Genomic DNA, 20,212 nt, shown 5'->3' on the forward strand with positions numbered 1-20,212 from the left:
ATGGATAACCTGAACTGCCCAGCACTGTGCAAATGTGAAAAACACCAGAGTTATCGAGCTGATGATCTTGATGATTTTGGGGTCTTCCTGTTCCTGGCCATCCGGGTCATAACCAACGCCTTTTCTGTCACAGTATAGCTGCTTTGCTGCCTGCTTTCAGTTAATCGCTGTAGTTAGTAGTTTTATTTCTATCAGTCTATTTATATACAAATAAAATGTAAAGAGGGGTTAGTGCTGGCTAAAAAGTTTGTGGTTTTTTTTTTGTGTGTGTTCTTTTGTTTGTTTTTAAAAAGAGGATAAGCACTTGGTGCAATTACCTTAGAGGAGTGCCCTTCTTGCTGAATCCTGGGCATTAAGCAGCTGGAAGGTAAGCACAGGAAACATTAGGCACTGCTAATAAAGTTTAAAGACCTCACTCCTACTGAATGTCTGTGGATTGCAGATACTGACCCAACTTTTAATGTGAGTATCTGCAAATTTTACTGCAAATTCTGAAGAGGTGAATATGGATTACTTAGAAAAGCAGAGATCTTGTGTCTTAACACCATCTGTTCTCCTTAGTGGCATGGATTTAATTTGTTTGGCCTGTTAATCGGGGACTATAGCAATTGTTGTCACAGATCTTTCCCTGAATAATAGTGGCATGGAGGTGGTACTCAAGGCTGGGGTAAAGCGTCTTAAAATGTTAGAGGGAGAAGAAGGTACAAACCTAACATCAAATAAGGAAGTATGAATGAGAACTCACCATGCTGGTGAACGGTCTGAGGGAGCGGTATGAAGATTAAACCAGAGGAGAAGCAGTCAGGATGCAGAATGCAGCTGTGCCTGCAGGGTCATCTTCAAGTCTTTTACCTCCGTGGTGTTTGCTGAAAGTTGTGGTTATTTTCTGAACATCTTGAAAGCTGTTGCATTTCCCTCATTGCTTATCAAGTCTTCATTTTTGCCTTTTAACCCCTCTTCAGGTGTGGGTGTAGGTAAGGCTGTCAGGGTAGTTCACATAGAATAAAAGCTGCCACTGGTAATTAGCAGAAGTGGCTTGTTGAGTTTAGCTCTTAGGAGACCGTGGGGATGGTTGAGAGCAGACTCTTCCAGGCTACTTACACTGTGGTCTGATGAGAGCCCTCGCTTTAAAATTAAATGTAAAGGCTAAAGCAGCATTGCTTTGAAGAGCTCTCATTCCATCTTTATAGTAGTTAACACAAGGGGGAAATACGACGTGTGACTTGTTGTGTCAAGTTTCCTAAGATTGCTGTGTGGTTGGATGTAAACTGCGCATTTCTAGCTTGACAGTCCTAAATATAGAGGAACAGAGACTTCTCATCTGAGTGACTTCCATACCCATATGGTCTCTTTTTTGTAAATGGATATGAAAAATCATGAAGTCTTGCTGCAGTTACCGACAGTGTCTTTGAGTTCTTCCATTTGATTATCGGAAGACATGAGAATTTTGGAATTACTTTGTGATTTACAGGAGGACACTCTTGCGCTTTGCAGAGCCAGAGAAATAAACTAAAAATACTATGAGTCTGTCTAACAATGCGGGAATTCATTGCCCCAACATGGCTTGTCACACGTTACTCTCTGCAGACTCCATGGGTTATTCATAAGTATCTTTAAAGCAGATGACCTCAGTTGTTTTGCTGAGGAAACCAGAGAGATTCCCAAGTTGCCTTATGAGTTAGTGTACACCAATACAAGAAATATGGAAATATTTTCAATGGAGACGGAGCCTATTTTGCCTGGAAAGGAAACACCAACTGCCTCTGAAAGTGCTGAAAATCTGTATTACGAGAGATGTGGGATGGAAGTAGATGGTTTAGACTGTATGTATGTTAAAGTAAGTAGAATACGTTTGGTTGTTTTCTTGGTTTTAACGTAGGTGAAGGATGTATAGCCAAGTATATAATTATTAGTATAACAGTTTATTGGTAAAGGTTTAAAGTAAGTAGAGTGTTGACTTACGATCTGGAGATACATAAAGAAGGCTTTTTCAAACATGCCAGACAATAATTTCATTGTTTAGGACATGGTGTCCCTTAGAAAAATCTTATAGGAGGGGGAGCATTTGCAGAAGTTTTTAGAATTTGATGTCAGAGCGCCCTTCTTCCTTGTGACAATCTTATGTATTGGAAATACAAAGGCAATAGAGACTTTTTGCAAACAATCGAATAGATAACGCTTGTAGAGAAAAGGAGTGGAAGAGTTTCTCTAACGCTGAATATGGTTTACAATTTCCAGCTAGCGCGAAAGGTTTTAATTTCACTCCCCCCTCCAACATAGAGGTGTTTTCCATAATTTCTCATGCTAATCAAGGTTAGAATTGCACTAATGAAATGGGCTGGACCAGGCAGCAGTCGGGTCCCGGCGGTGCTCGCAGCCAGCTCAGCCCTGCTGCACCCAGCGACTCCACTCGTGTGTGCAGCTTTCACTCCGGGGATTTATGAGGGCAGGACTGAAGATCGCAGGGGAGAGTTTCCGAGAGCAACACTGTGGCCGTTAACCCTAGTTCTGCTTTCACAGCTTCCCCTGACACTTGTGGAGGCTCGTGGGGAGGTTTAACTCTGCTCGCTGGTTTTAAGTTAGAGCTTGCCAGGTCGTTCATACCAGGTCATTCTGGTTTCCTTGCATGGGAACTCACTGTTAATTTCCCATGCAAAAATGGTGGGACTAAATATAGGTTCATTAGATGTGCTTCACTGATGTCAGGTTGCTGTTGTAATATGGCAGAAAGGTGTTTGTGGTGTGGACTTCACCAAAATGACAGAGTTATGCTCTGGGTTAGCTGAGTAAAACTAGTTTTTCCCTGAATAACTCAAGGTAAGTCAGTAAAAACTCTGGTTTAATGATGTAACTACATCTCAGCCTGGGGCTTCTGTGTCATTCTAACAAAAAATAATCAGTTAATTTTGGATTTTTAGAACCTCAAGCAGGTGTTCTACTTTCAGTGTGACTTTTGGGGGGTTGGGGCTGGGATTAAGTAAAAGCGAGAGAATGCTGTTTGGACTTGAGCTCAACTTTACAGAAAGATACTCGGAAAAGTACAGCTTTATCTACTATCAAAGTTTATGCCAAATATCTTTCCTTTCATTTTTAACTTTTAAATTGAGCTTTCACAGTTAAGTCGACAATCGTCCATACTCCAGATGTTTTACAGATATCAGAAAATTTAGCCTTATTTCACCTCTGCGAACTAGGTGATCAATTACGTCTCCACTACTTTTTTCTCAATAACTTCTTGTTTCAAACTCCAGCTCTGTAGCACGGCACGGTGCAGTGCATCTGTCTGATCAATACACCCTTTGTTTTCCCTTCCTGCCTAAGCAAGTGCTAGATACACCAAATAATCTCATGGCAGCGATGCAGATGGCTCTGCGCTGCAGCAGAGACACTCAGACAAAAGACAACGCTTCCTCTTTCCTCGTGTATGAACCCAGGATGAACAACCAGCTGCAGCCACCGCTGTCGGCCCCTTCTGTCCCCAAGCAAAACTTGGGCTGAGCTGCATGTTGCAAGAAACGATTCGGTTATCCTGCCTCCTGTGGGTGAGGTTTCTAGAAACTTTGGGGAAAATAATTATAAAAAGCTTCTGTAAGATCTTCAATCCATTTAAGAACTGGAGACAACGGAATCAACGTTTCATTGTGTGACATCAGCATTTAAAAATATATAAGAAACCATGAGGATCTTGGCTGAATTTGTACCAGTGGTCTGGAAATAATACTTACTTCAGCATTTAGTTAATTACGCTGTGAAGTCTATATTATGGCTTGCATCATCTTAGCGTTAAAACAAAATCCTACAACCGCTTGTTTCATTTGGCCTCATATTTGTTTTCTTGGATCTTAAATTCAGGCACCCATGAAGTTAATCATGACATGTTGAATGTTTTTTCATGTATTCCTTAAGTATTGGCTTTTTAAAATTTTTTTAATTGGAGTATTTTTGTAATACACGCACAACATTCACTGTGACTACACAAAGGTGAAATCATGCATCCTTTTCCTAATACTCTTTCTTCAATGCAACATGTCCCATTAGCTTTATATTCAGGGGATGGCTGTAGTTTTGCCCTTAAATTTCCCCCTAAATTTCTTGTGGCCAGTCTTCGACAACTCTTGTAACATGTTTTTCAGGTTGGATGAACTAGGTGTTTTAAGGCAGACTTATAATTAACTTCTTTTTGAAATCACTAACATATAATTCAGCGTTGGCCTTTGTTTTGGTGGTATGGATCGAAATGCAATACAGTGTATGCCTCTGTGTGGATATGACCCCAAATGAAGTTTTGTGTGAGTCAGGATATTTTCCTGTTTCTCAGTCTGGGGTAGGCGTCACACTTCTGCTCAATGTTTTTGCTGATCTTATTGTGGTTATTTAGCTGGTTTGTGTCTCAAGTAGTGACCAGAACGTTGGTGGTTTTGATGTAGCTGTAGTTGCCATCTATTCTGAAGATCTTTCAGAGCTGCATTCATTTCTTTGACAGGTCTAGAGATCAAAACTGTTTCAAGCACAACATTTTCTTAAACACTGATTTTTTCTTTGAATCTATCTTTTGAAGCCTGGTTTACTTTAAACGAACATTTCTTGGGAAGAGTGCTGAATTAAATGAGAATAGCATACTGCAGCAAGCAAGACAGAAGTCCTGCTGTTTCGCCAGGTTTTTATTGTGGGTTATTCAGCTGTAGGTTTGCCGATGGCTGGTGATGTAAGGAATCCCGTAGGCAGAGGGGGCAGGCGGGGAGCCCCAGGTGCGGCGGCGCGGGGGCATCGTCACTCCTTGTCACCCTGCGCAGGGTTGGGGTAACGGCGGGGACGTGGGGAAGGATGCAGCCGCGCTTCCCTTCCCACAGGCTGGCCAGGCCAGCCTCTGTCCCAGTCTTTGTGCGGCACTTCGTGAAACGTGTTTTGTTTTTCTGTAGTTGATAATACGCCCTGCATTAAGCCCTGTCATTAATACCTTGTTTTACCCCCGTTGTCATCGTGCGGGCAAATCCGTGGTGTGCCCGAGCGGTGTCGCGTGTGACTTCCCATCGCCGTCCAGCGGTTTTCAGCGGTGGGTGCTCCTGGCATCGCAGCTGAGTAAGTCACAGAGCAGAAGATAAAAACCGTGGCTGCTGGCTGAGGACGGCTGCTTGGGGAGGACGGAGAAGAGCCTGTGAAGGGGGGTCTGTGAAATACAACGGGAGCTGACAAATGCTGTTCCCGCGTGCAGCATCTTAGGGGGGTGAACGGGCAACATTTTGATAGCTGAAGTCTTGCCTGGGTGGGTTAACAAGGACCGAGTATAAACCACGTCTGTCTCCCTCTGTATGACAGTTTGAAGAGAAGGTCGAGTACAATCAACATAAACTGTAGAAAGCTGTGTTTTTAAAGATGAGGAAAATTCACAACATTTCATGGGTTTTAACTGCTTAAAAATGTTTCTTATAGAAGTTGTATCAACTACAACCTGGGAATATAACTGTTCTTTGATAGATTTGGTAGCGTAAAGTAAAACACTGAGTTTTTTGGCCTTGATGTCAGGCCCAGTGTGTAGATTTGCAGGGTGATAATGTTCTCTGAGTTTCAGTGGAAAGGTTGCTAATAATTGTAATATTTAAAGAAATAAAAAAATGTACATTTCTGTTTGCCTGTAGTAGCATGTGTGTATATATATCCTGTGTTTGGGATTTAGCTTCTTTTGCATCACTTTGAAGTAAGGTGAAGTTTCAGGTAAATGTAAGTCAACAGACATTTTTCGAGTGGCTGAAGCTGTGAATCTTGCTGCTGTGATTCTTTGTGGGATGCTGATAGTTTTTGATTGTACCTTGTACAATCAAGGCGTGTGTGGCAAGCAACGTACAAGTTGTTTTTGTTGTTACAAGTCACCAGGCCCTAAATACAAAGAATGCCTTATAAAAATGCTTAAAAGAAGGAAGGAAAGAAAGAAAAAAGAAAAAAAAGCTTCTGTATTCTTAGGATTCAAATGCAGTGGGTATATATACAGTAGATGACATACTCAAGTACAACAGACTTTTTTTTCATTGAGCTGCAATTCGTTTCTTTGTGCGCGGTGAAGGATGCAGTGCCTTACCTGCCTAACCTCGAGTACTGCAGGCACTTTGACCCAAATTTGCAAACCCAATGTCAGCAGTATGCAAGCCCATAGTGGTGGTGGTGGTGTCTTAGGGTGTAGCTCAGAGCCTGGGTCACCACCGTCCCCTGGCTGCTTTTGATCTTCCTATTAGGTAAATTAACTTTGTGAGATTATTTTTCAGATAAAACATTAATACAAATTGTCACATATATTTTCCCCACTATATATCATTATATAAATGTCTTTTTAAATTAATGCTTTCTAAACATCAGGCCTTAAACTGTACAAGAGGTATATAAATGGCTGTTGCTGAGCAACAATACAGAAAATATGCTCCGTGCCCAAAGAATGCTACTGCCTTAAAGAAAATCGGTAATTTTTGTTTTGCTTCTTTTGCAAAGTTAATGATGCCATTTCCCTCAGGCCGTAAGAAGAATTTAGATGAGTTGGTCAGAGGTTTTGCAGCAGGCTGCTTGTTATGGAAATGCTCTACTTTCCAATCCTCCCTGGTTACTTGGCATTTTTATGAAAGGAGAGTAAAGTCTTGTCTGTCTTTTCAAACTGCCATTGGCAGCAGCACTTTGTTAATAGAAGTGTAATGCTTCCTTGGGACTGCCTGCGTATCTCAGGACAGATGGCAGAGATTTTCGTGGTTTCAGCAGTGGAAGAAATGGGACCTCCTCCTGCCTTGTGTGTGAGTGATCAGGATCTCTTTGTAGGGGATCCAGGTTGGCCAAGTTAAGACGTGTTCGACCTGTTACTCACCTGGCTGTGCATCTGCTTCTGTTGTTAATACAAAAGCTAAACTTTTCTGTTTCAAGTGTTTCTAGCCTCAGTATTATCATCCATGGTGGTGGCACTGTGAACCAAGTGTAGGGGAAAATACAAAGCTGAAAGGAAATTATTCTAATAGCATCAAATTATGTTTTCAGAGCAGCCCTATCCAAGGAAATCACACAGCTCAGAAATGCGCATTTTGCATAGACAAGTTCAACACTTCTGCAGTGTGAACTTCTATGACTTTGTGTTCTGTTTTGTCGTTATGTCTTGTTAGCGTAGACACTTTTCTTTTTTCCAGCCTAATAATGCAGCCTGCTCTTTCCAGGTGGCTGTGTTCAGTTAGCAACAGGTTCACATTGAATGATTTTGGTTAAGTTTGTCTCTGACTTTCACCAGCTGTTGCTGTTCCATCAGGTCCTTCAGCTAGTGCTGCCAGAATTGGTGGTATCTCTTTGATCCAGACATTAACGAGCTGCTTTCTTCCTACCCAAAACCAAGGCCATTCTTGAAAGAGAGAGTGGCGATGTCTCTCATGAGTTTTTCATGGTTAACACCTGAAAGACTGTGTTTTTTGAGGCTGTCTGTAAATAAATAAATAGGTGATCTCTGCTGAATTGAAAATCATGGAAGTTCACTTGTATGGGTAGATCTTGCTGAGAAACTAGGGACAGCTTTTTAAGAGTTGAAATTTCCCTTTTCATTTTAGGATGTAGATCATTTCATGAACTCTTTCAGCTCTTACCAGAAGAGCTGTTAAGCTGGGAAGATAGCTGTATCTCCTGCAGTATTTGTGATTGTGCTTGAAGTAGAAAACTATTTGACTACTGAAGCGACTGCTGAGCCGCTTGCATTGCTAATTCCATTCTGTCAGCAATGTCAATTAGTACTTCAAGAGGTTAATATCTCAGAAGAGAGGCTTTGTGAGTCATATGGTCTCATTTGATAGATAATTATTATAGTCTGCTGATTTCTTCATGTGATCTAAGATGAAATCATGAGGTATGAGAGAATACTGCGATTTCCTGTTATATTTTCTTATTATGTAAGATTGTGGCAATACAGCCAGCTTTCAGACCCACCAGGAAAAAAATGAAAACTTCTCTCTGTATTTTTTTTCTGCTGTGAATTCTTTTAGAGTCACTATATAGATATCACTAAGCCATTGCCTTTCAGCAGCCCAACTTGTTCTTCCTTCAACAAAGTATGGCAATTCCACACTTCCATGAGATTTTGGAGGTGGTGGGGTTTATTACGTTAGTCTGCTGAGACTGGAAGAGAGTCTAGGCAAGAAACTGAGTTTTGAAATAGTCCTGTCAATATGCATTTAGTTATTTGTTTTCTTTCTGAATTCAAGGGTATGTCATCTGTGTCCCTTATATTTTCATTCTGATTTTTTTTAACCTGGTTTAGATTAAGCGATGGTCCTGTGAATGCTCGCCTGGAGATAGCTGGCTGCTGTCTCCAGCCCAGAGTGCTGGTGTGGCTTTGCGGTAGGGCAGAAGGATGGGCTGCATGTCCTCCTCATGCCTCTTCCAGTCCTACATCTCCCATGAGGATAGGAAGAAGTCATCAGTGGTGAGCCAGAAGCATACCTGCAGAGAAAGTACAACATTATCACCTGGATAGCAAAGCTAAGTTTATTAGAGCCAAATCAATACTGAAATGTAAAGTGCAGGTGACACTGTTGGTAAGCTTGGAGAGACAGGAAAGGTAACAATATTTACCTAAAATTTCATTCACTGCCTTTCCTTGAGTAAATCATACTGTTATCTCCCCTATCAGCAGTTTTATTCTGGTGGTTAAAAATTTGCATTGAACTATTACAAAGAGTAATATATTCATTGATCATAATCAGGCACAGTTTCACTAAAGTTCATTTGATTCTTGCCATAATTTTTATTGTCATTTCAGTGCTAGAATTTTGGAATTTATTGTCATTTTTAGGCTAGAATTTCCTTCCCTTTTTAGAAGGCTGATTTGTAAATCAGTGTCTCTAGAAGCTTATTGTATTTTAGTCTTATTTTAATATAGTCATAAGCTTGATTTTATATACTAGTAAATAAAGAGGGCTGAATAGTAGAGAGCAAGGTATTTCGCAAGAGAGAGGCCCTTGGTCCTGCAGTGCTTTGTTTTCTGCTATAGGGTTGGATCCCACTAAAGGCTAGGCAGAAATGGCATCAACTCATTATATAAAAGATAGAATGAAAATCTGATTTTGCAAATCATTCTGCTAAATTAATGAGGTGAGAATGTTGTGAAATGATTCAGTGCTTATAATTAGGAACATCTCTCTTTCTCCCACCTGTTCTTTTTACCAGGCGTTTTCTTTGGCAGGGATTTAAGCCTAGGCAATGAAGCTAGAGATGAAAAGCTACAGCTTAGTGCTCATAGGATAACTTTAATATCTATAGGGTTATGTCATGTGGAAGGTTCAGCTGTCTGTAGTAACCCAGTTTCTATGGTGATCTGTTTTCTGCTCTTTCCCTTCTCTAGACAGTAGAAAATGTACAGTTTCAGCTGAATAAATTAAAGGTGCCTATTTCATGCTGGCATAGATCACGTAGTTAGAAACTGCTACACAGCATTTGCTGCCTGAAGTTAACAGTATTTGTCTCTTACAAGGCTGCTGCCTTTTTTACATCAGGAAAATTCTCTTTGTGTAGCCTAGTGGAAACCAGCCTGCTAACCTGTTTTGCTAGACAGTATTTAAATGCTTTCCTCTTTTGTAGTACATTTACTTTGCTTTCAGTTAATTCTTGTGATGAGAGGGAAGCAATATCCCATCAGAAATACTGAGGATGGGGAACTGCTGCTACAGCTGGGGTGGGGGAAACTTGGGCAAAGTGTGGTACGCGTTCAGTCTTCAGCTGTGTCTGATGCTGTAGCATCTTTGTGTTAGATTAAAAAAAACTTCCCTGCTTTCTGGCAGGATTTTGATTTTTTTTTCTTTTTTTTAAGTAAAAGAAGAGTTCAGTGAACAGGTGCATTGGGGTAAGTTTGGATATATGTGTCTTTGTGAAGTTTTACAGGGAATCCTTTGTTTAGAAACCAAGTGGGAAGGGAAGGAGACATTACTCCTGAGCGCGCTACTTGACTCTAATACTGTACTTCTATTGTCACATCTTGGTTAATTGTTTTGGAATTTTTCTGTAGGTTTGTATTTGCATTGGCACATACACTTGTTAGCACACACCTTCATTTTAACTCAAGCGAGGTTCCTTAGCCTGCGAGTTTTGGATACAGCAGGGCTGAAACCAAACAAATAATCCAAATGCCCAAACCATGGCTTCTGCTGCTTGATTTCCCGGCTGCTCCGCTGCCTGTTGTTGGCCTCCGTTGCTGTTATATACAGTGCTCTGTGAACGGCAAGAGCACATACTGAAGAATCGTTTTGGGGATCTTTCATTTTTTCAAATAGTCTATCAATATTCATATCTTTTGGGGGAGTGGGGAAGAGGGTATGTAAATAATAAAGTAATACTGCACTTTTGTACTGAAAACAATAGCAAATATGTATGAAACTAATAAAGCTGAAAGAAGAAAAAAAACGCAACCACATATTTACTACAAAGAACAAAGTTTCTTGTCTTTGTATAAAGTAGATTCTTAGGCATAAACATCCAGTGAAGATGAAGATAGACCCGGTGTGGGAGCATAACATGTTCTGTAGTGGGAATAGTGAAAGTGAATTCTTAATTCTTTATTTCATTATTTTTCTCCTTTCACTCAGCAGATAGAATTGGTTTCCATGTATGGCATAAGGTTTTCAGGAGTTTGGGAGCTTTCTAGATGAAGGCAGCAGCAGTGCTTTAAAGGCTGCAGTGTGTTACGGGTAAAAGCCATTGATTTAGGCTGTTGTAAATTACTCACGCGCACTGTTCTTGAGAAGCATCCTGGGTATGGGCAGCAAATTGATTTGTGAAGTTCGAAATAATTCCAGGCACTGAGCCTCCCTGGCAGCTTCCAGCTAGGCAGGGTGCCTTATCTCTCTCCTGGGCCAGGGGCAGGGGCTCCTCGGGTCTTGCTCCCCAACCTGCTGCCTTTGCTGAACACATTTTATCGTTTCCTGTCTTGCAAGAAGAAGCCAATATGAAGTTTGGTCTTTCAAAAAATCCCTAGTAGAAGTAAGAAGTTCATCATTTTAAGTAGTGGGAAAACTGGGTTAAGAGGGAAAAAAAAAAGAAGCTTCAGCATTCTTTGAGGCAGGAGATGCTATACAAAAACAAGTTGTGTAAGATTAGGTGATGAAGCTGTATGACCAAATGGAGTTTTCTCTGCCATCAAATGCTGTGCTTTGACAAATACGTTACAGTTATTTTGAAATAATTTAGTGGATTGAGAATGTTTTGCAACATGGCTGCACCTCTGAAGCCAAGAAGCTGGTTTGTTTGCAAAGGTGATGGGTGTGGGATGATCTCAGTGCTCTCTAGGCATTGCAAGAGCATCAGTTCAGAAGCTTTAATATATTAAAAATGTCATAGCCTTTTCCTTGTGTTACTCAAGAGCTCTTTTCATATGTACATATTTGCATGTACATGCAACTGTGTAAGTAACTAGATGGTTTCCGTACACCTTTAATTGATTCTTGAATATGAGATAACCATTATATCTTCACTCATTTAAAAATATGAATATTCTTTCTGTTTTTGAAGAAAAGTCATATGTTTGTTCTGGGTTACTTTATGAATAAAGTTTGGGTGAAAATGGTCATTAGTGGGAATGCTGGTTTGTGGGTTTTTTTTCTATTTTTTGGAGGCCTTTTCAACCAAATCTTTTCAGGTTTTTTTCTTTTGGCATTCTGGAGATAATCCGTTTTAAACTTGCCCTATTTGCAATTACAAAGGAAAAAGCTTTTAATACTTGAGATCAGGTAGCTTTGCCTGAATTAACACAGATGTGCCAAAGTGTTCTCTTAGGGGGAAAAAAAAAGGCAAAACAAGGCTATATAGTGTTATGCTGCAAATGCATTTAGAACCTACTCAGAAGAGTTACCCCAAGTAATTTTTTTGATAGCCAAGTTTTTGATCTCTCTGAAAACACAGATTTTTTTCTTTGTAGATTTTCAGGATTGAAGGTGTATCTTGAAACATTATTTTGCACGGGAAATGCCTTTTTCTTTCTGTGTAGGCAATAAAATTAAGCTCATGTAGCCTTTTATCAATAGAATAACTTACCTCAGACATACTAATTAACTTGTCTCTTGCTTAAGGGTTTGGCTGTTAAACATGTATTTAAAAAAAGAAGAAAACGATTTTGGTGTCATGTATATTGATGATCTAACTATATTGCAACAAGAAGTCACTGATCTTTTGCTGTTGTTACTGTCTTGCAGTATGCCAGGGTTTGGATCCCTGATCCAGAGGAGGTCTGGAAGTCAGCAGAACTTCTCAAAGATTATAAACCTGGAGATAAAGTCCTCCAGCTTCGACTTGAGGAGGGCAAGGTAGGTCTGCATATTGTTCGTAAGCTGATTGTTCTTGTTCTTGACCAGAGACTGATGTCTCTAACGCAGGAAGCTGTGCCATCAAAATATATCCGTATTTATGTATGTGCAATTATTCTTGTCCACTGACTTTCAGTAGTATTTTTTTGGTGTGACAAATTACACTGTTTAGTTACAAAAATCCATTTTGCCTGATTTTTAAAACAAATAAAATATTTGTTGCTTTTATACTTATGCTGTTAAACCTATAACCCCAGTTTGATACTCCAGTGAGAACAGTGCTGCTAGGAGAACAGTGTTGTAGAGAAAGACTGTGACTTAAGTTGAGCATAACCATCAGAAGATTAATAAAGGTAAAAAGGGGCAAGGATTAAGGGCATTATGAAAATCATGCTGTATATGGTGTAGAGAAATGATGACATGTCTATGAAGAGCTCGCATCCTTCTAGTGAGGGCCTGTTCATTTTTTTTCATGCCAGTTAAATGATTATTTGATTTTAACATATAATGATGGTGATTCCTCAGATCTTCTAATGGAAAATAAAGATCTACTACAGTTGGTCAAATATTTATTTTTAATTTATTTTTTTTTTTACAAGTGGGCAGCTTAGATCCTGCTTTCATGTAGAGGCCTACATAGCAATGAAGTAAAAAGAACAGATTATCTATATAGAATAGCTTCTAAATAAAATATCTTACTTGAATGAATTTCAGTCTTTGACTCACTCACATTTCTTATATGGCAAGATGAGTACAACCTTTTTAATCTGACAGGATTAATTTTCCCGCCATGTATTCCAGGCTGTGGGGTGATGCTGCACACTTGCACATTCCTTGGAGTAGAATGGGGGTGTTAGCAGGTAAATGAAGCGATTTAGGTCTAGAGAAAGATGCAATGAAAACATCTATATTAGAGATTAATTTATATCTGCAAAAATTGTAAGTGGCATTTTTTCAGTTTATGCGTTCTTCATGGCATTTTGCCAACATTCTCATCTCGTATGACTGTGTATGAAGGTGACTATAGACTGATGGGAATCTGCTTCCTCTGTCTGTTCTGCTCAAGAGGAAAATAATGTGGAAAAAATGGTTAGATTTATGATATAATATATTTTGTTCTGTTTAATAAAAAGATTAGGCAGCAAAATCAAGGAGTTTGCTTAAGTAATAGTCTAAAAGGATGATATCTCTTCATGGTTGCGTGTTATGCATATAGAAAACACTTTTGGGAAATTTTAAATGACTTTTTTGGAGAAAGAACTGCTAACTCAAATCACCAGACAATTTAAATCTTGCATTGTGTTTTTGTAACTTGGGCATGTTTTGCTGGGAAGAATGGTTGGAGGGACTGAATGAGGAAACCTGAACACCAGCTCTTTCAACACGTTTCCATTTGATTTTCAGGACCTAGAATATTGCCTAGATCCGAAGACGAAGGAACTCCCACCCTTGCGAAACCCTGACATACTTGTTGGTGAAAATGACCTCACAGCACTCAGTTATCTCCATGAACCTGCCGTTTTACACAACCTCAAAGTTCGATTTATAGACTCTAAACTAATCTATACCTATTGTGGCAAGTACTGTCTTTTCATACCATAATCTTTATAGGGAATGCCCTAGACAGGAAAAGGAAAGTTAATTATTGATACGTCTGCCTTTAAGTTAAAGTCATTTAATGATAGGGCATGTTGGGTTATTCTTATGAAAGTCCCTATGTTTGTGGTCGTTAAGTGCATCAAGTAGACTTGAAAGTGTTAAGGTTCAGAGAAAATTGAGTTCGCTGTGTGTTCCTCTAGCTTCCCAATGGACTCTGTTTATAAAATGTGTATTCAGCAATTTTAGCTTGCCAGTGGGATTCCTGGCTGGTTGGTGTTTTCCTTAGGCTTGCTTAGATAGGCATGGGCTGGAGGAGGGCTTCACACGGTGCAGATGCAGGAGGCTCGCCTTGCTGTTTGGTGGATTTATTGCCCAGCTGTGATTGCCTACCGCTGCATTGAGCTCCTCCATCTCTGTATGGAAGTTACCGGTTTATTTTCTTTTTCATGTTTTCCAATCAATGCAACTATAGGAGTGAATTTGTAACAGTGCATGAGCCAATGCTTGTCTGATCACAATTAGGTACAATCTTGGTTTTAAAAATACCATTTAACTCACAGTAGAGGTTACCCGAAGTTGTAATTGCCTGAGATATTTTCAGATGGCCAGAATGGGGGGAAGTTATTTTAATGACCACTTCATAAGTGCAGAATTGCAGCTGAGTGGTCTATTTTAAAGAAACATTGTGAGATAGTTTAGGCTTAAAATTTAGATTTCTTGCTTCTGGGCTTTTTTCTCTGTGTTCATGTGTTTATTTTAAATCTCAGTGTTTAATCAAAATACATTGCTAACTTTTAATACATCCTTTCAATATACATAAACTGTAAATTTTTCAAATATTTATCTAGTTTATCTGTACTTTGGATGTTGTGCTAGTGCATAAGAAACGGCTTAGGTCATTAGTGGATTTTTTACATTTTAAGCTCAGTAAAACAAAACACAATATGAAGATGTGATTGCTAGAAACCAGATATTGAAAATTTCCTTCTTGTAATTGTCTGATTAAGTCAAAGACACATTTTACCAGTACGTGTAGTCAAATTATCATTTGCATATTCATTGTAGCCCACTATATGCCAGCAGAACACATGCCCCATGATTTCTTTTTAATACGCAATTTAACTTTGTCTCTAATCAGACTTTTGTAGGATAGTCCCAGTTCTTTGTATTGCAAGCCAGAGTATACTGAGCCTTCTTGATGTTATCATATATTATTAGAGTTGCTGTTTATAATTTCATTGTACTTTGCACTGTTTTGCAAACTATAGAGTGGGGAAGTCATGTTGCAAGGCAGCCCTTGACAGATATCAGCTAATCGTCTGAAGCAGGAATTTGTGTTTTGCAGCTGAAGGCATTGTCCTGTGCTGGTCTGCATGTGGAATATGCCAAGGGTCAGGTTTTCCCTCGTCTGGTCACTGTTACAGCTCCACCCGTAGCGATGGGTATGGGGACCTAAGGCAACCAGCACGTTAAACACGTTGTGATGGACAGACTGCAGGCATTAATGTCCCACCACATTTTGCTCACTCCGGCTATTCCTAGTCTGCGGATGTTCAGCAGAGTGCCTCTGCTCCCGGTCCTGCTCTCAGCAGCGTCCAGACCGTGGGGGACTGAATCAGGCTTTGCCACCCTCTGCTTGCAGCCAGCCTCCATTCCCGTAGGAGTGGGAGATGATTCATACCCATGTCTCATCCCATCATGCAGTCAGAGCATGACTAGAGGCACAGAATAATTTAGGTTGGAAGAGACCTCTGGAAGTCTTCGGTGAAGCTCCCTACTTAAAACAGGTCTGACCAGCCCAGGCTGCTCAGGGCTTGGACCAGTCGAAGTATCTGAGTATTTGAGCGTCTCCAGTGATGGAGATACCACAGCCTCTGCGGGTGACCCCTGCTGAGGGTGCATGTTGTGGTCCCGGCACTGGGACCACCTCAGTTCCCCCAGTTTAGACATTGCCTGTGTTTCTCTCTCTAGTGCCCCCACGACAAAGCTCTTGATGGGGGAACGTTGGGTGAAAGGGCTTTTGTGCGACTGGGGTCTCGTGGCCTGAGCTTGTGCGGGGTTTTCAGTCTGAGTTTCGTGGTCCCGTGCCTACTGATACCACCATACCCCTCCCGTAAGACAGCCTGCCCAGTTTGTGTTTCGGCTGCTTGCAAACACGTGCTGTGTTCAGCATCATTTAAGAGGCTTCCAAAAGGAAAGTACTGTCTGCTAGTTTTGTTTTGCCGTGTTTGGGAAAGCATGTTGTTTTCATGTTTTCTCGAGTGCAGCTTTAGTTGTGGGTTTGGCTGGTTTTATAGTTTCTCATACGGCTGGAAGGCCTTTGGCTCTTCATGGATGGGTCTGCCAAAGGGCCTGGGATGGCGGAGCTTGGTCGGCTATTTTGCTTCCAAACAAGACTCAAGCGATGATTCTGGGAGCTGCATGTGGGTTTATTGGAAGCATGGATCCAGTAGGGTGGGGATTCCCAGTGGTCAGAGTCCAGGTGAAGGAGGTTTAACGCTGTCTGGTGACCTGAGGAATGCAGTATGTTGTGGATTTATTAGCTTGGGATGTAGGCATAGGTACGTTATGTTATAAGCTAAGGAAAATAGAGTTGGCGTGTCGGCCTTTAAAAACATGATCCTTTGGCCATGAGCATTGACCTTTCAAACTACTCTATCAGTTCCCATCCTGAGTACAAGCTACTTCCCCTCTGCAGAGATTATTGCCTTAGAGCTCTGCCTGTGGAAGGAACTGTATTTGCCTCCTTAATCTGACTCGCACATTAGCCAGGTTAGTTTAAATACCGCGTGAAGGTGGTTAGAGTCAACCCAGCTGATTTAGCCCGAAGGAGATTAAAACACTTTAATCCACCACGTAAATTACGGTAACATTGCTCTCAACCAGCAGAACTAGAACTGGGACGGATGGATGTCCACGGCCCTAGAAGTGAATTCAAACCATGCTGTCTTAGTGTAATATGTCAAATGGATATTAAATGATTTAAAATTTCACTTTGAAGTAATCCAAACTTTTAAACAGAAAACGTCCTCATTTCTTAGTTTCAAGTCAGCCTTTCGCCAGCAATTCAGAGGTGATTTATAACTTTGCTTTACTGTTGGGAATATGAAATGAAGAATTAATGAAGGAAGTTGAAAAGTTACAAAGGAAAATTTGAATGCTTACGTGGGAAAACTGCTATGGCTGTGATGAAAACTCAATGAGTAGTGCTGGTTAGTTCAGATGTATAAAGTACTGCCTGCTATGCAGGAGAGCAAACTTTAATTTAAATTAACAAACTATGCTAATATCCAATTTGTCCACACATGGGTGAATATGTTCAAGATAAAAGAATTAGATACACTTATTTTGGGTATATATAAGAAGAATGGCAAAAAGAGTAGCCAGAGTTCAATTTAGCGGAATTGTAGGAATGAAAACACACATAAATCTGATTTGGGAAAGGCCATGATATTTCTTAAAATAGCAATATGATTTAGTGGAGATAAAGAGAAGTTATATGTAAATTAATCTGGATTATAGTCCTGTGAGACAGATTTAAAAGTTCCGTAGAAAGCATGTAATTCCTAACTCACTTGGTTTGGGTATTTCCAGATGGTAGTTGCTTGTTGATTTTACAGATTGCTACTGAAGTTTAATGATTTACTATGCTGGAGACTTGTCATGGGGCTGCTTGTTTTGAATTCAAGGGTTTATTTTTGCCAACATAGCCAAAAGGAGGAGGGAATTGTCTCAAGTCTCACACAACTTTTTTTTAATGCGTCTTTGATGAGACTTGCAAGCCTGGGAGGCTCGGCTCAGCGGCGTGGCCTTACTTAACTTTTTACTACTTTTTCACAGTTACAAAGGGCAGATGTTAAAAACTGACGCTGAAAATATTCCTTGAATCTGCTAGTACTGAGGTCCCTTCCCCTCCCTAACACCCCTCTTATTTCTTGGCTCATCACTACAGCGTTAGAGCTTGGCATAAATTTTTATAGAGACTTTTCACTCGAGCTCCTGAGTCATTTTAGTGAAGTCATGGCTGATGGAAAAACACTGACTTACATGGGTGTGTCTAGACATAAAACTTGCCATATACTTGAGGAAATAGATTGAGGTCTCTCGGATCTCTTCATGAAAGATATTCTACTGTTGTTTAATGTTTTTGCTATGGTTTGTGCTTGATCTATAAATGCATGACAGGATTTAAAAATGGGATGATGCTTCCAGTAGCAGTGCCAGACTGTGGATGCTTTCACTTCCCTTCTCCCAGCTTTTCCATGGAAAATTTCTTAGATAGACAGCACAACGCTGTAAGCTGCACAGGGCAGAGGGCTAGGATCTGCATTGAGGAAGTCTGTGTGTGTGCACGTGTGAATTTCTGAGCAGATATAGAAGTGAGTTGAGTGCTGTGGAAATGCTTCTGGTGCAGGTTCTTCAGGGATGGTTTGTCCAAGGAGCGTGTGTAGCATGCTTGCTATAGTCACTGTGCAGCCATCTGTACCTGCATTGTCGCTTCTAGGCACCAAAATACATATGGAAGAAGAAATTATATTTTTAAAATGGCCACAGTTAAAATTAGAGTTTCTTTTTTTTTTCCCCTTATCACATTGTCAAGGTGAGGAGGAATTGCCATGTCAAGAGAGCACAGTTTGCCTGACACGGCTGGGTCTCCCGTGGCAGTGATCAGTGTTTTCACCCCTGCACGGAGCAAATAAGTGTTCCCTACCCATTGTAAATGCTGCAGGAGAGAAAGGTATAAGTAATCTTTGTCAAATCATCCCTGCGGGCAGAGCAATCCTAGTTTCTCATGAAAAAGAAAATCGTACCAAAAGCATTTGAGATCTCACTTCGTGGCTAGGAAGGATGTATGGAATAAGACTGTTTTCCTGCATGGGGAGAGTAAAAGGATGGCATGAGTTTAGAAATACTGTAGTAATAACTGGTATTAAAAAAGATAGATACGTGTTTAACTGGGTGGAAAAACTAGAACATGGAAGGTGTAAGTAGTTATACACAGATGTATAAGATGAGGGTTTTATGGTGCCTTCCAGAATTGTAATTACTTAATTTCCTGACATGACTGTGTACTGCTGTGTATCAGCCCTACGAAATATGTCTACATGTATTTTTTTTTTGATCCCCTTGACTGGCAGAGATGCCCTGGAATCCAAATTACACCATGACTCTACTTTGTTGCTTGTTACCAAAACTGAAGGTGTTATTCCTGGGCACAGCATAACGGCTGAAGGGTTAACACACTTCACATATCCAAACTGACAGTCAGCGAAGCCATGTAGTTCTTATAATTCACAAATCACATTAACATTTGTAATTCACAGTAAAACACAGGGAAGTACAATGCACATTCATTGGTATACTGCACTGAGCAGGTGGTATTTCAAGTCGACATGCTCTGAATCTGGTTGTTTTGTGCATGCTAACTTCAGAAAAGGCAGATAGAGAGAAAAAGTAAAAAGTTGTCCCTGATGTGTTTCCTAAAGCAGGGTAGAAGTAAACTCTTCTGATACTTTTTGTACACAAAACTGTGGTCAGAATAAGTATCTGTTGAAGGCAGTAATATCAGGTCCTTATTCTTCTCTGGTTAATATTTTTAGAAATGTTAGAACAATAGCTGCTGTTAAAGCCATTTTTTTGTTTGTTTTATTTTGAAACAGCTATTAATAATTCCTTTTGTTTCATTTCCTTTGTAGGTATCGTCTTAGTGGCCATAAATCCTTATGAACAACTGCCTATCTATGGCGAAGATATCATCAATGCGTACAGTGGCCAAAATATGGGGGATATGGATCCACATATCTTTGCGGTGGCTGAAGAAGCGTATAAGCAGATGGCCAGGTTTGTAGATCATGAGTCTTGAATTCATTGTTTTTCTAGAAGGAATAAGACTTAAAATTTCTGGCCGATGGCCTTCTCTTTAATTTATAGCTCATGAAATATTTTGCAAGATCTGTCTTTTATCGACTGTTTTAGTACATTTCACAAGAGGATAAGTTGCTTAAGTTAGCGAACAGTAAAGCATTATGAATGCCATAGAGATCATGGCCACTGACAGGTAACAGAAATAACTACAGATCTTGTCAATATGTAGGTCTAAAATTAGCCTAGTGCTTTAGAAGATTATGTTGTTTTGATTTGCTTAGCAAAATGTGGAGATACTTTTTAATCATCAGTGGATTTTTAAAGAGAAAACTGCCAAATTCTTAACTGTTTTGTATTTATATACGATACTGACAACAGAAAAAAAATCACTTGGCTTATGAGTGCTATTATAGGCTCCTAGTCATGTCGGTCAAGTCCCAGCTACATAA

The 20,212-nt window shown here is 40.1% G+C and overlaps 1 protein-coding gene across 20 annotated transcripts in view; it reads left to right on the forward strand.

The window, feature by feature from the left end:
- MYO5A (myosin VA) overlaps positions 1-20,212 on the forward strand; it is a 106,601-nt gene that overhangs the window by 8,172 nt on the left and 78,217 nt on the right. For 18 of the 20 annotated variants that reach the window (XM_030014569.2, XM_030014575.2, XM_030014576.2 and 15 more), the window contains exons 1-4: positions 1,688-1,837; positions 12,189-12,299; positions 13,704-13,875; positions 19,595-19,739. In XM_030014569.2, coding sequence (XP_029870429.1) covers positions 1,703-1,837; positions 12,189-12,299; positions 13,704-13,875; positions 19,595-19,739 — 563 coding nt within the window. In that variant the 5' untranslated portion in view covers positions 1,688-1,702. Of the gene's footprint in view, positions 1-1,687; positions 1,838-12,188; positions 12,300-13,703; positions 13,876-18,487; positions 18,637-19,594; positions 19,740-20,212 lie in introns of those variants that run through there. The other 2 variants (XM_030014582.2, XM_030014588.2) reach the window with 2 other exon arrangements.

This window comes from Aquila chrysaetos, chromosome 5 (assembly GCF_900496995.4).
Source record: "Aquila chrysaetos chrysaetos chromosome 5, bAquChr1.4, whole genome shotgun sequence".
In the NCBI taxonomy this organism is placed as follows: Eukaryota; Metazoa; Chordata; class Aves; order Accipitriformes; family Accipitridae; genus Aquila; species Aquila chrysaetos.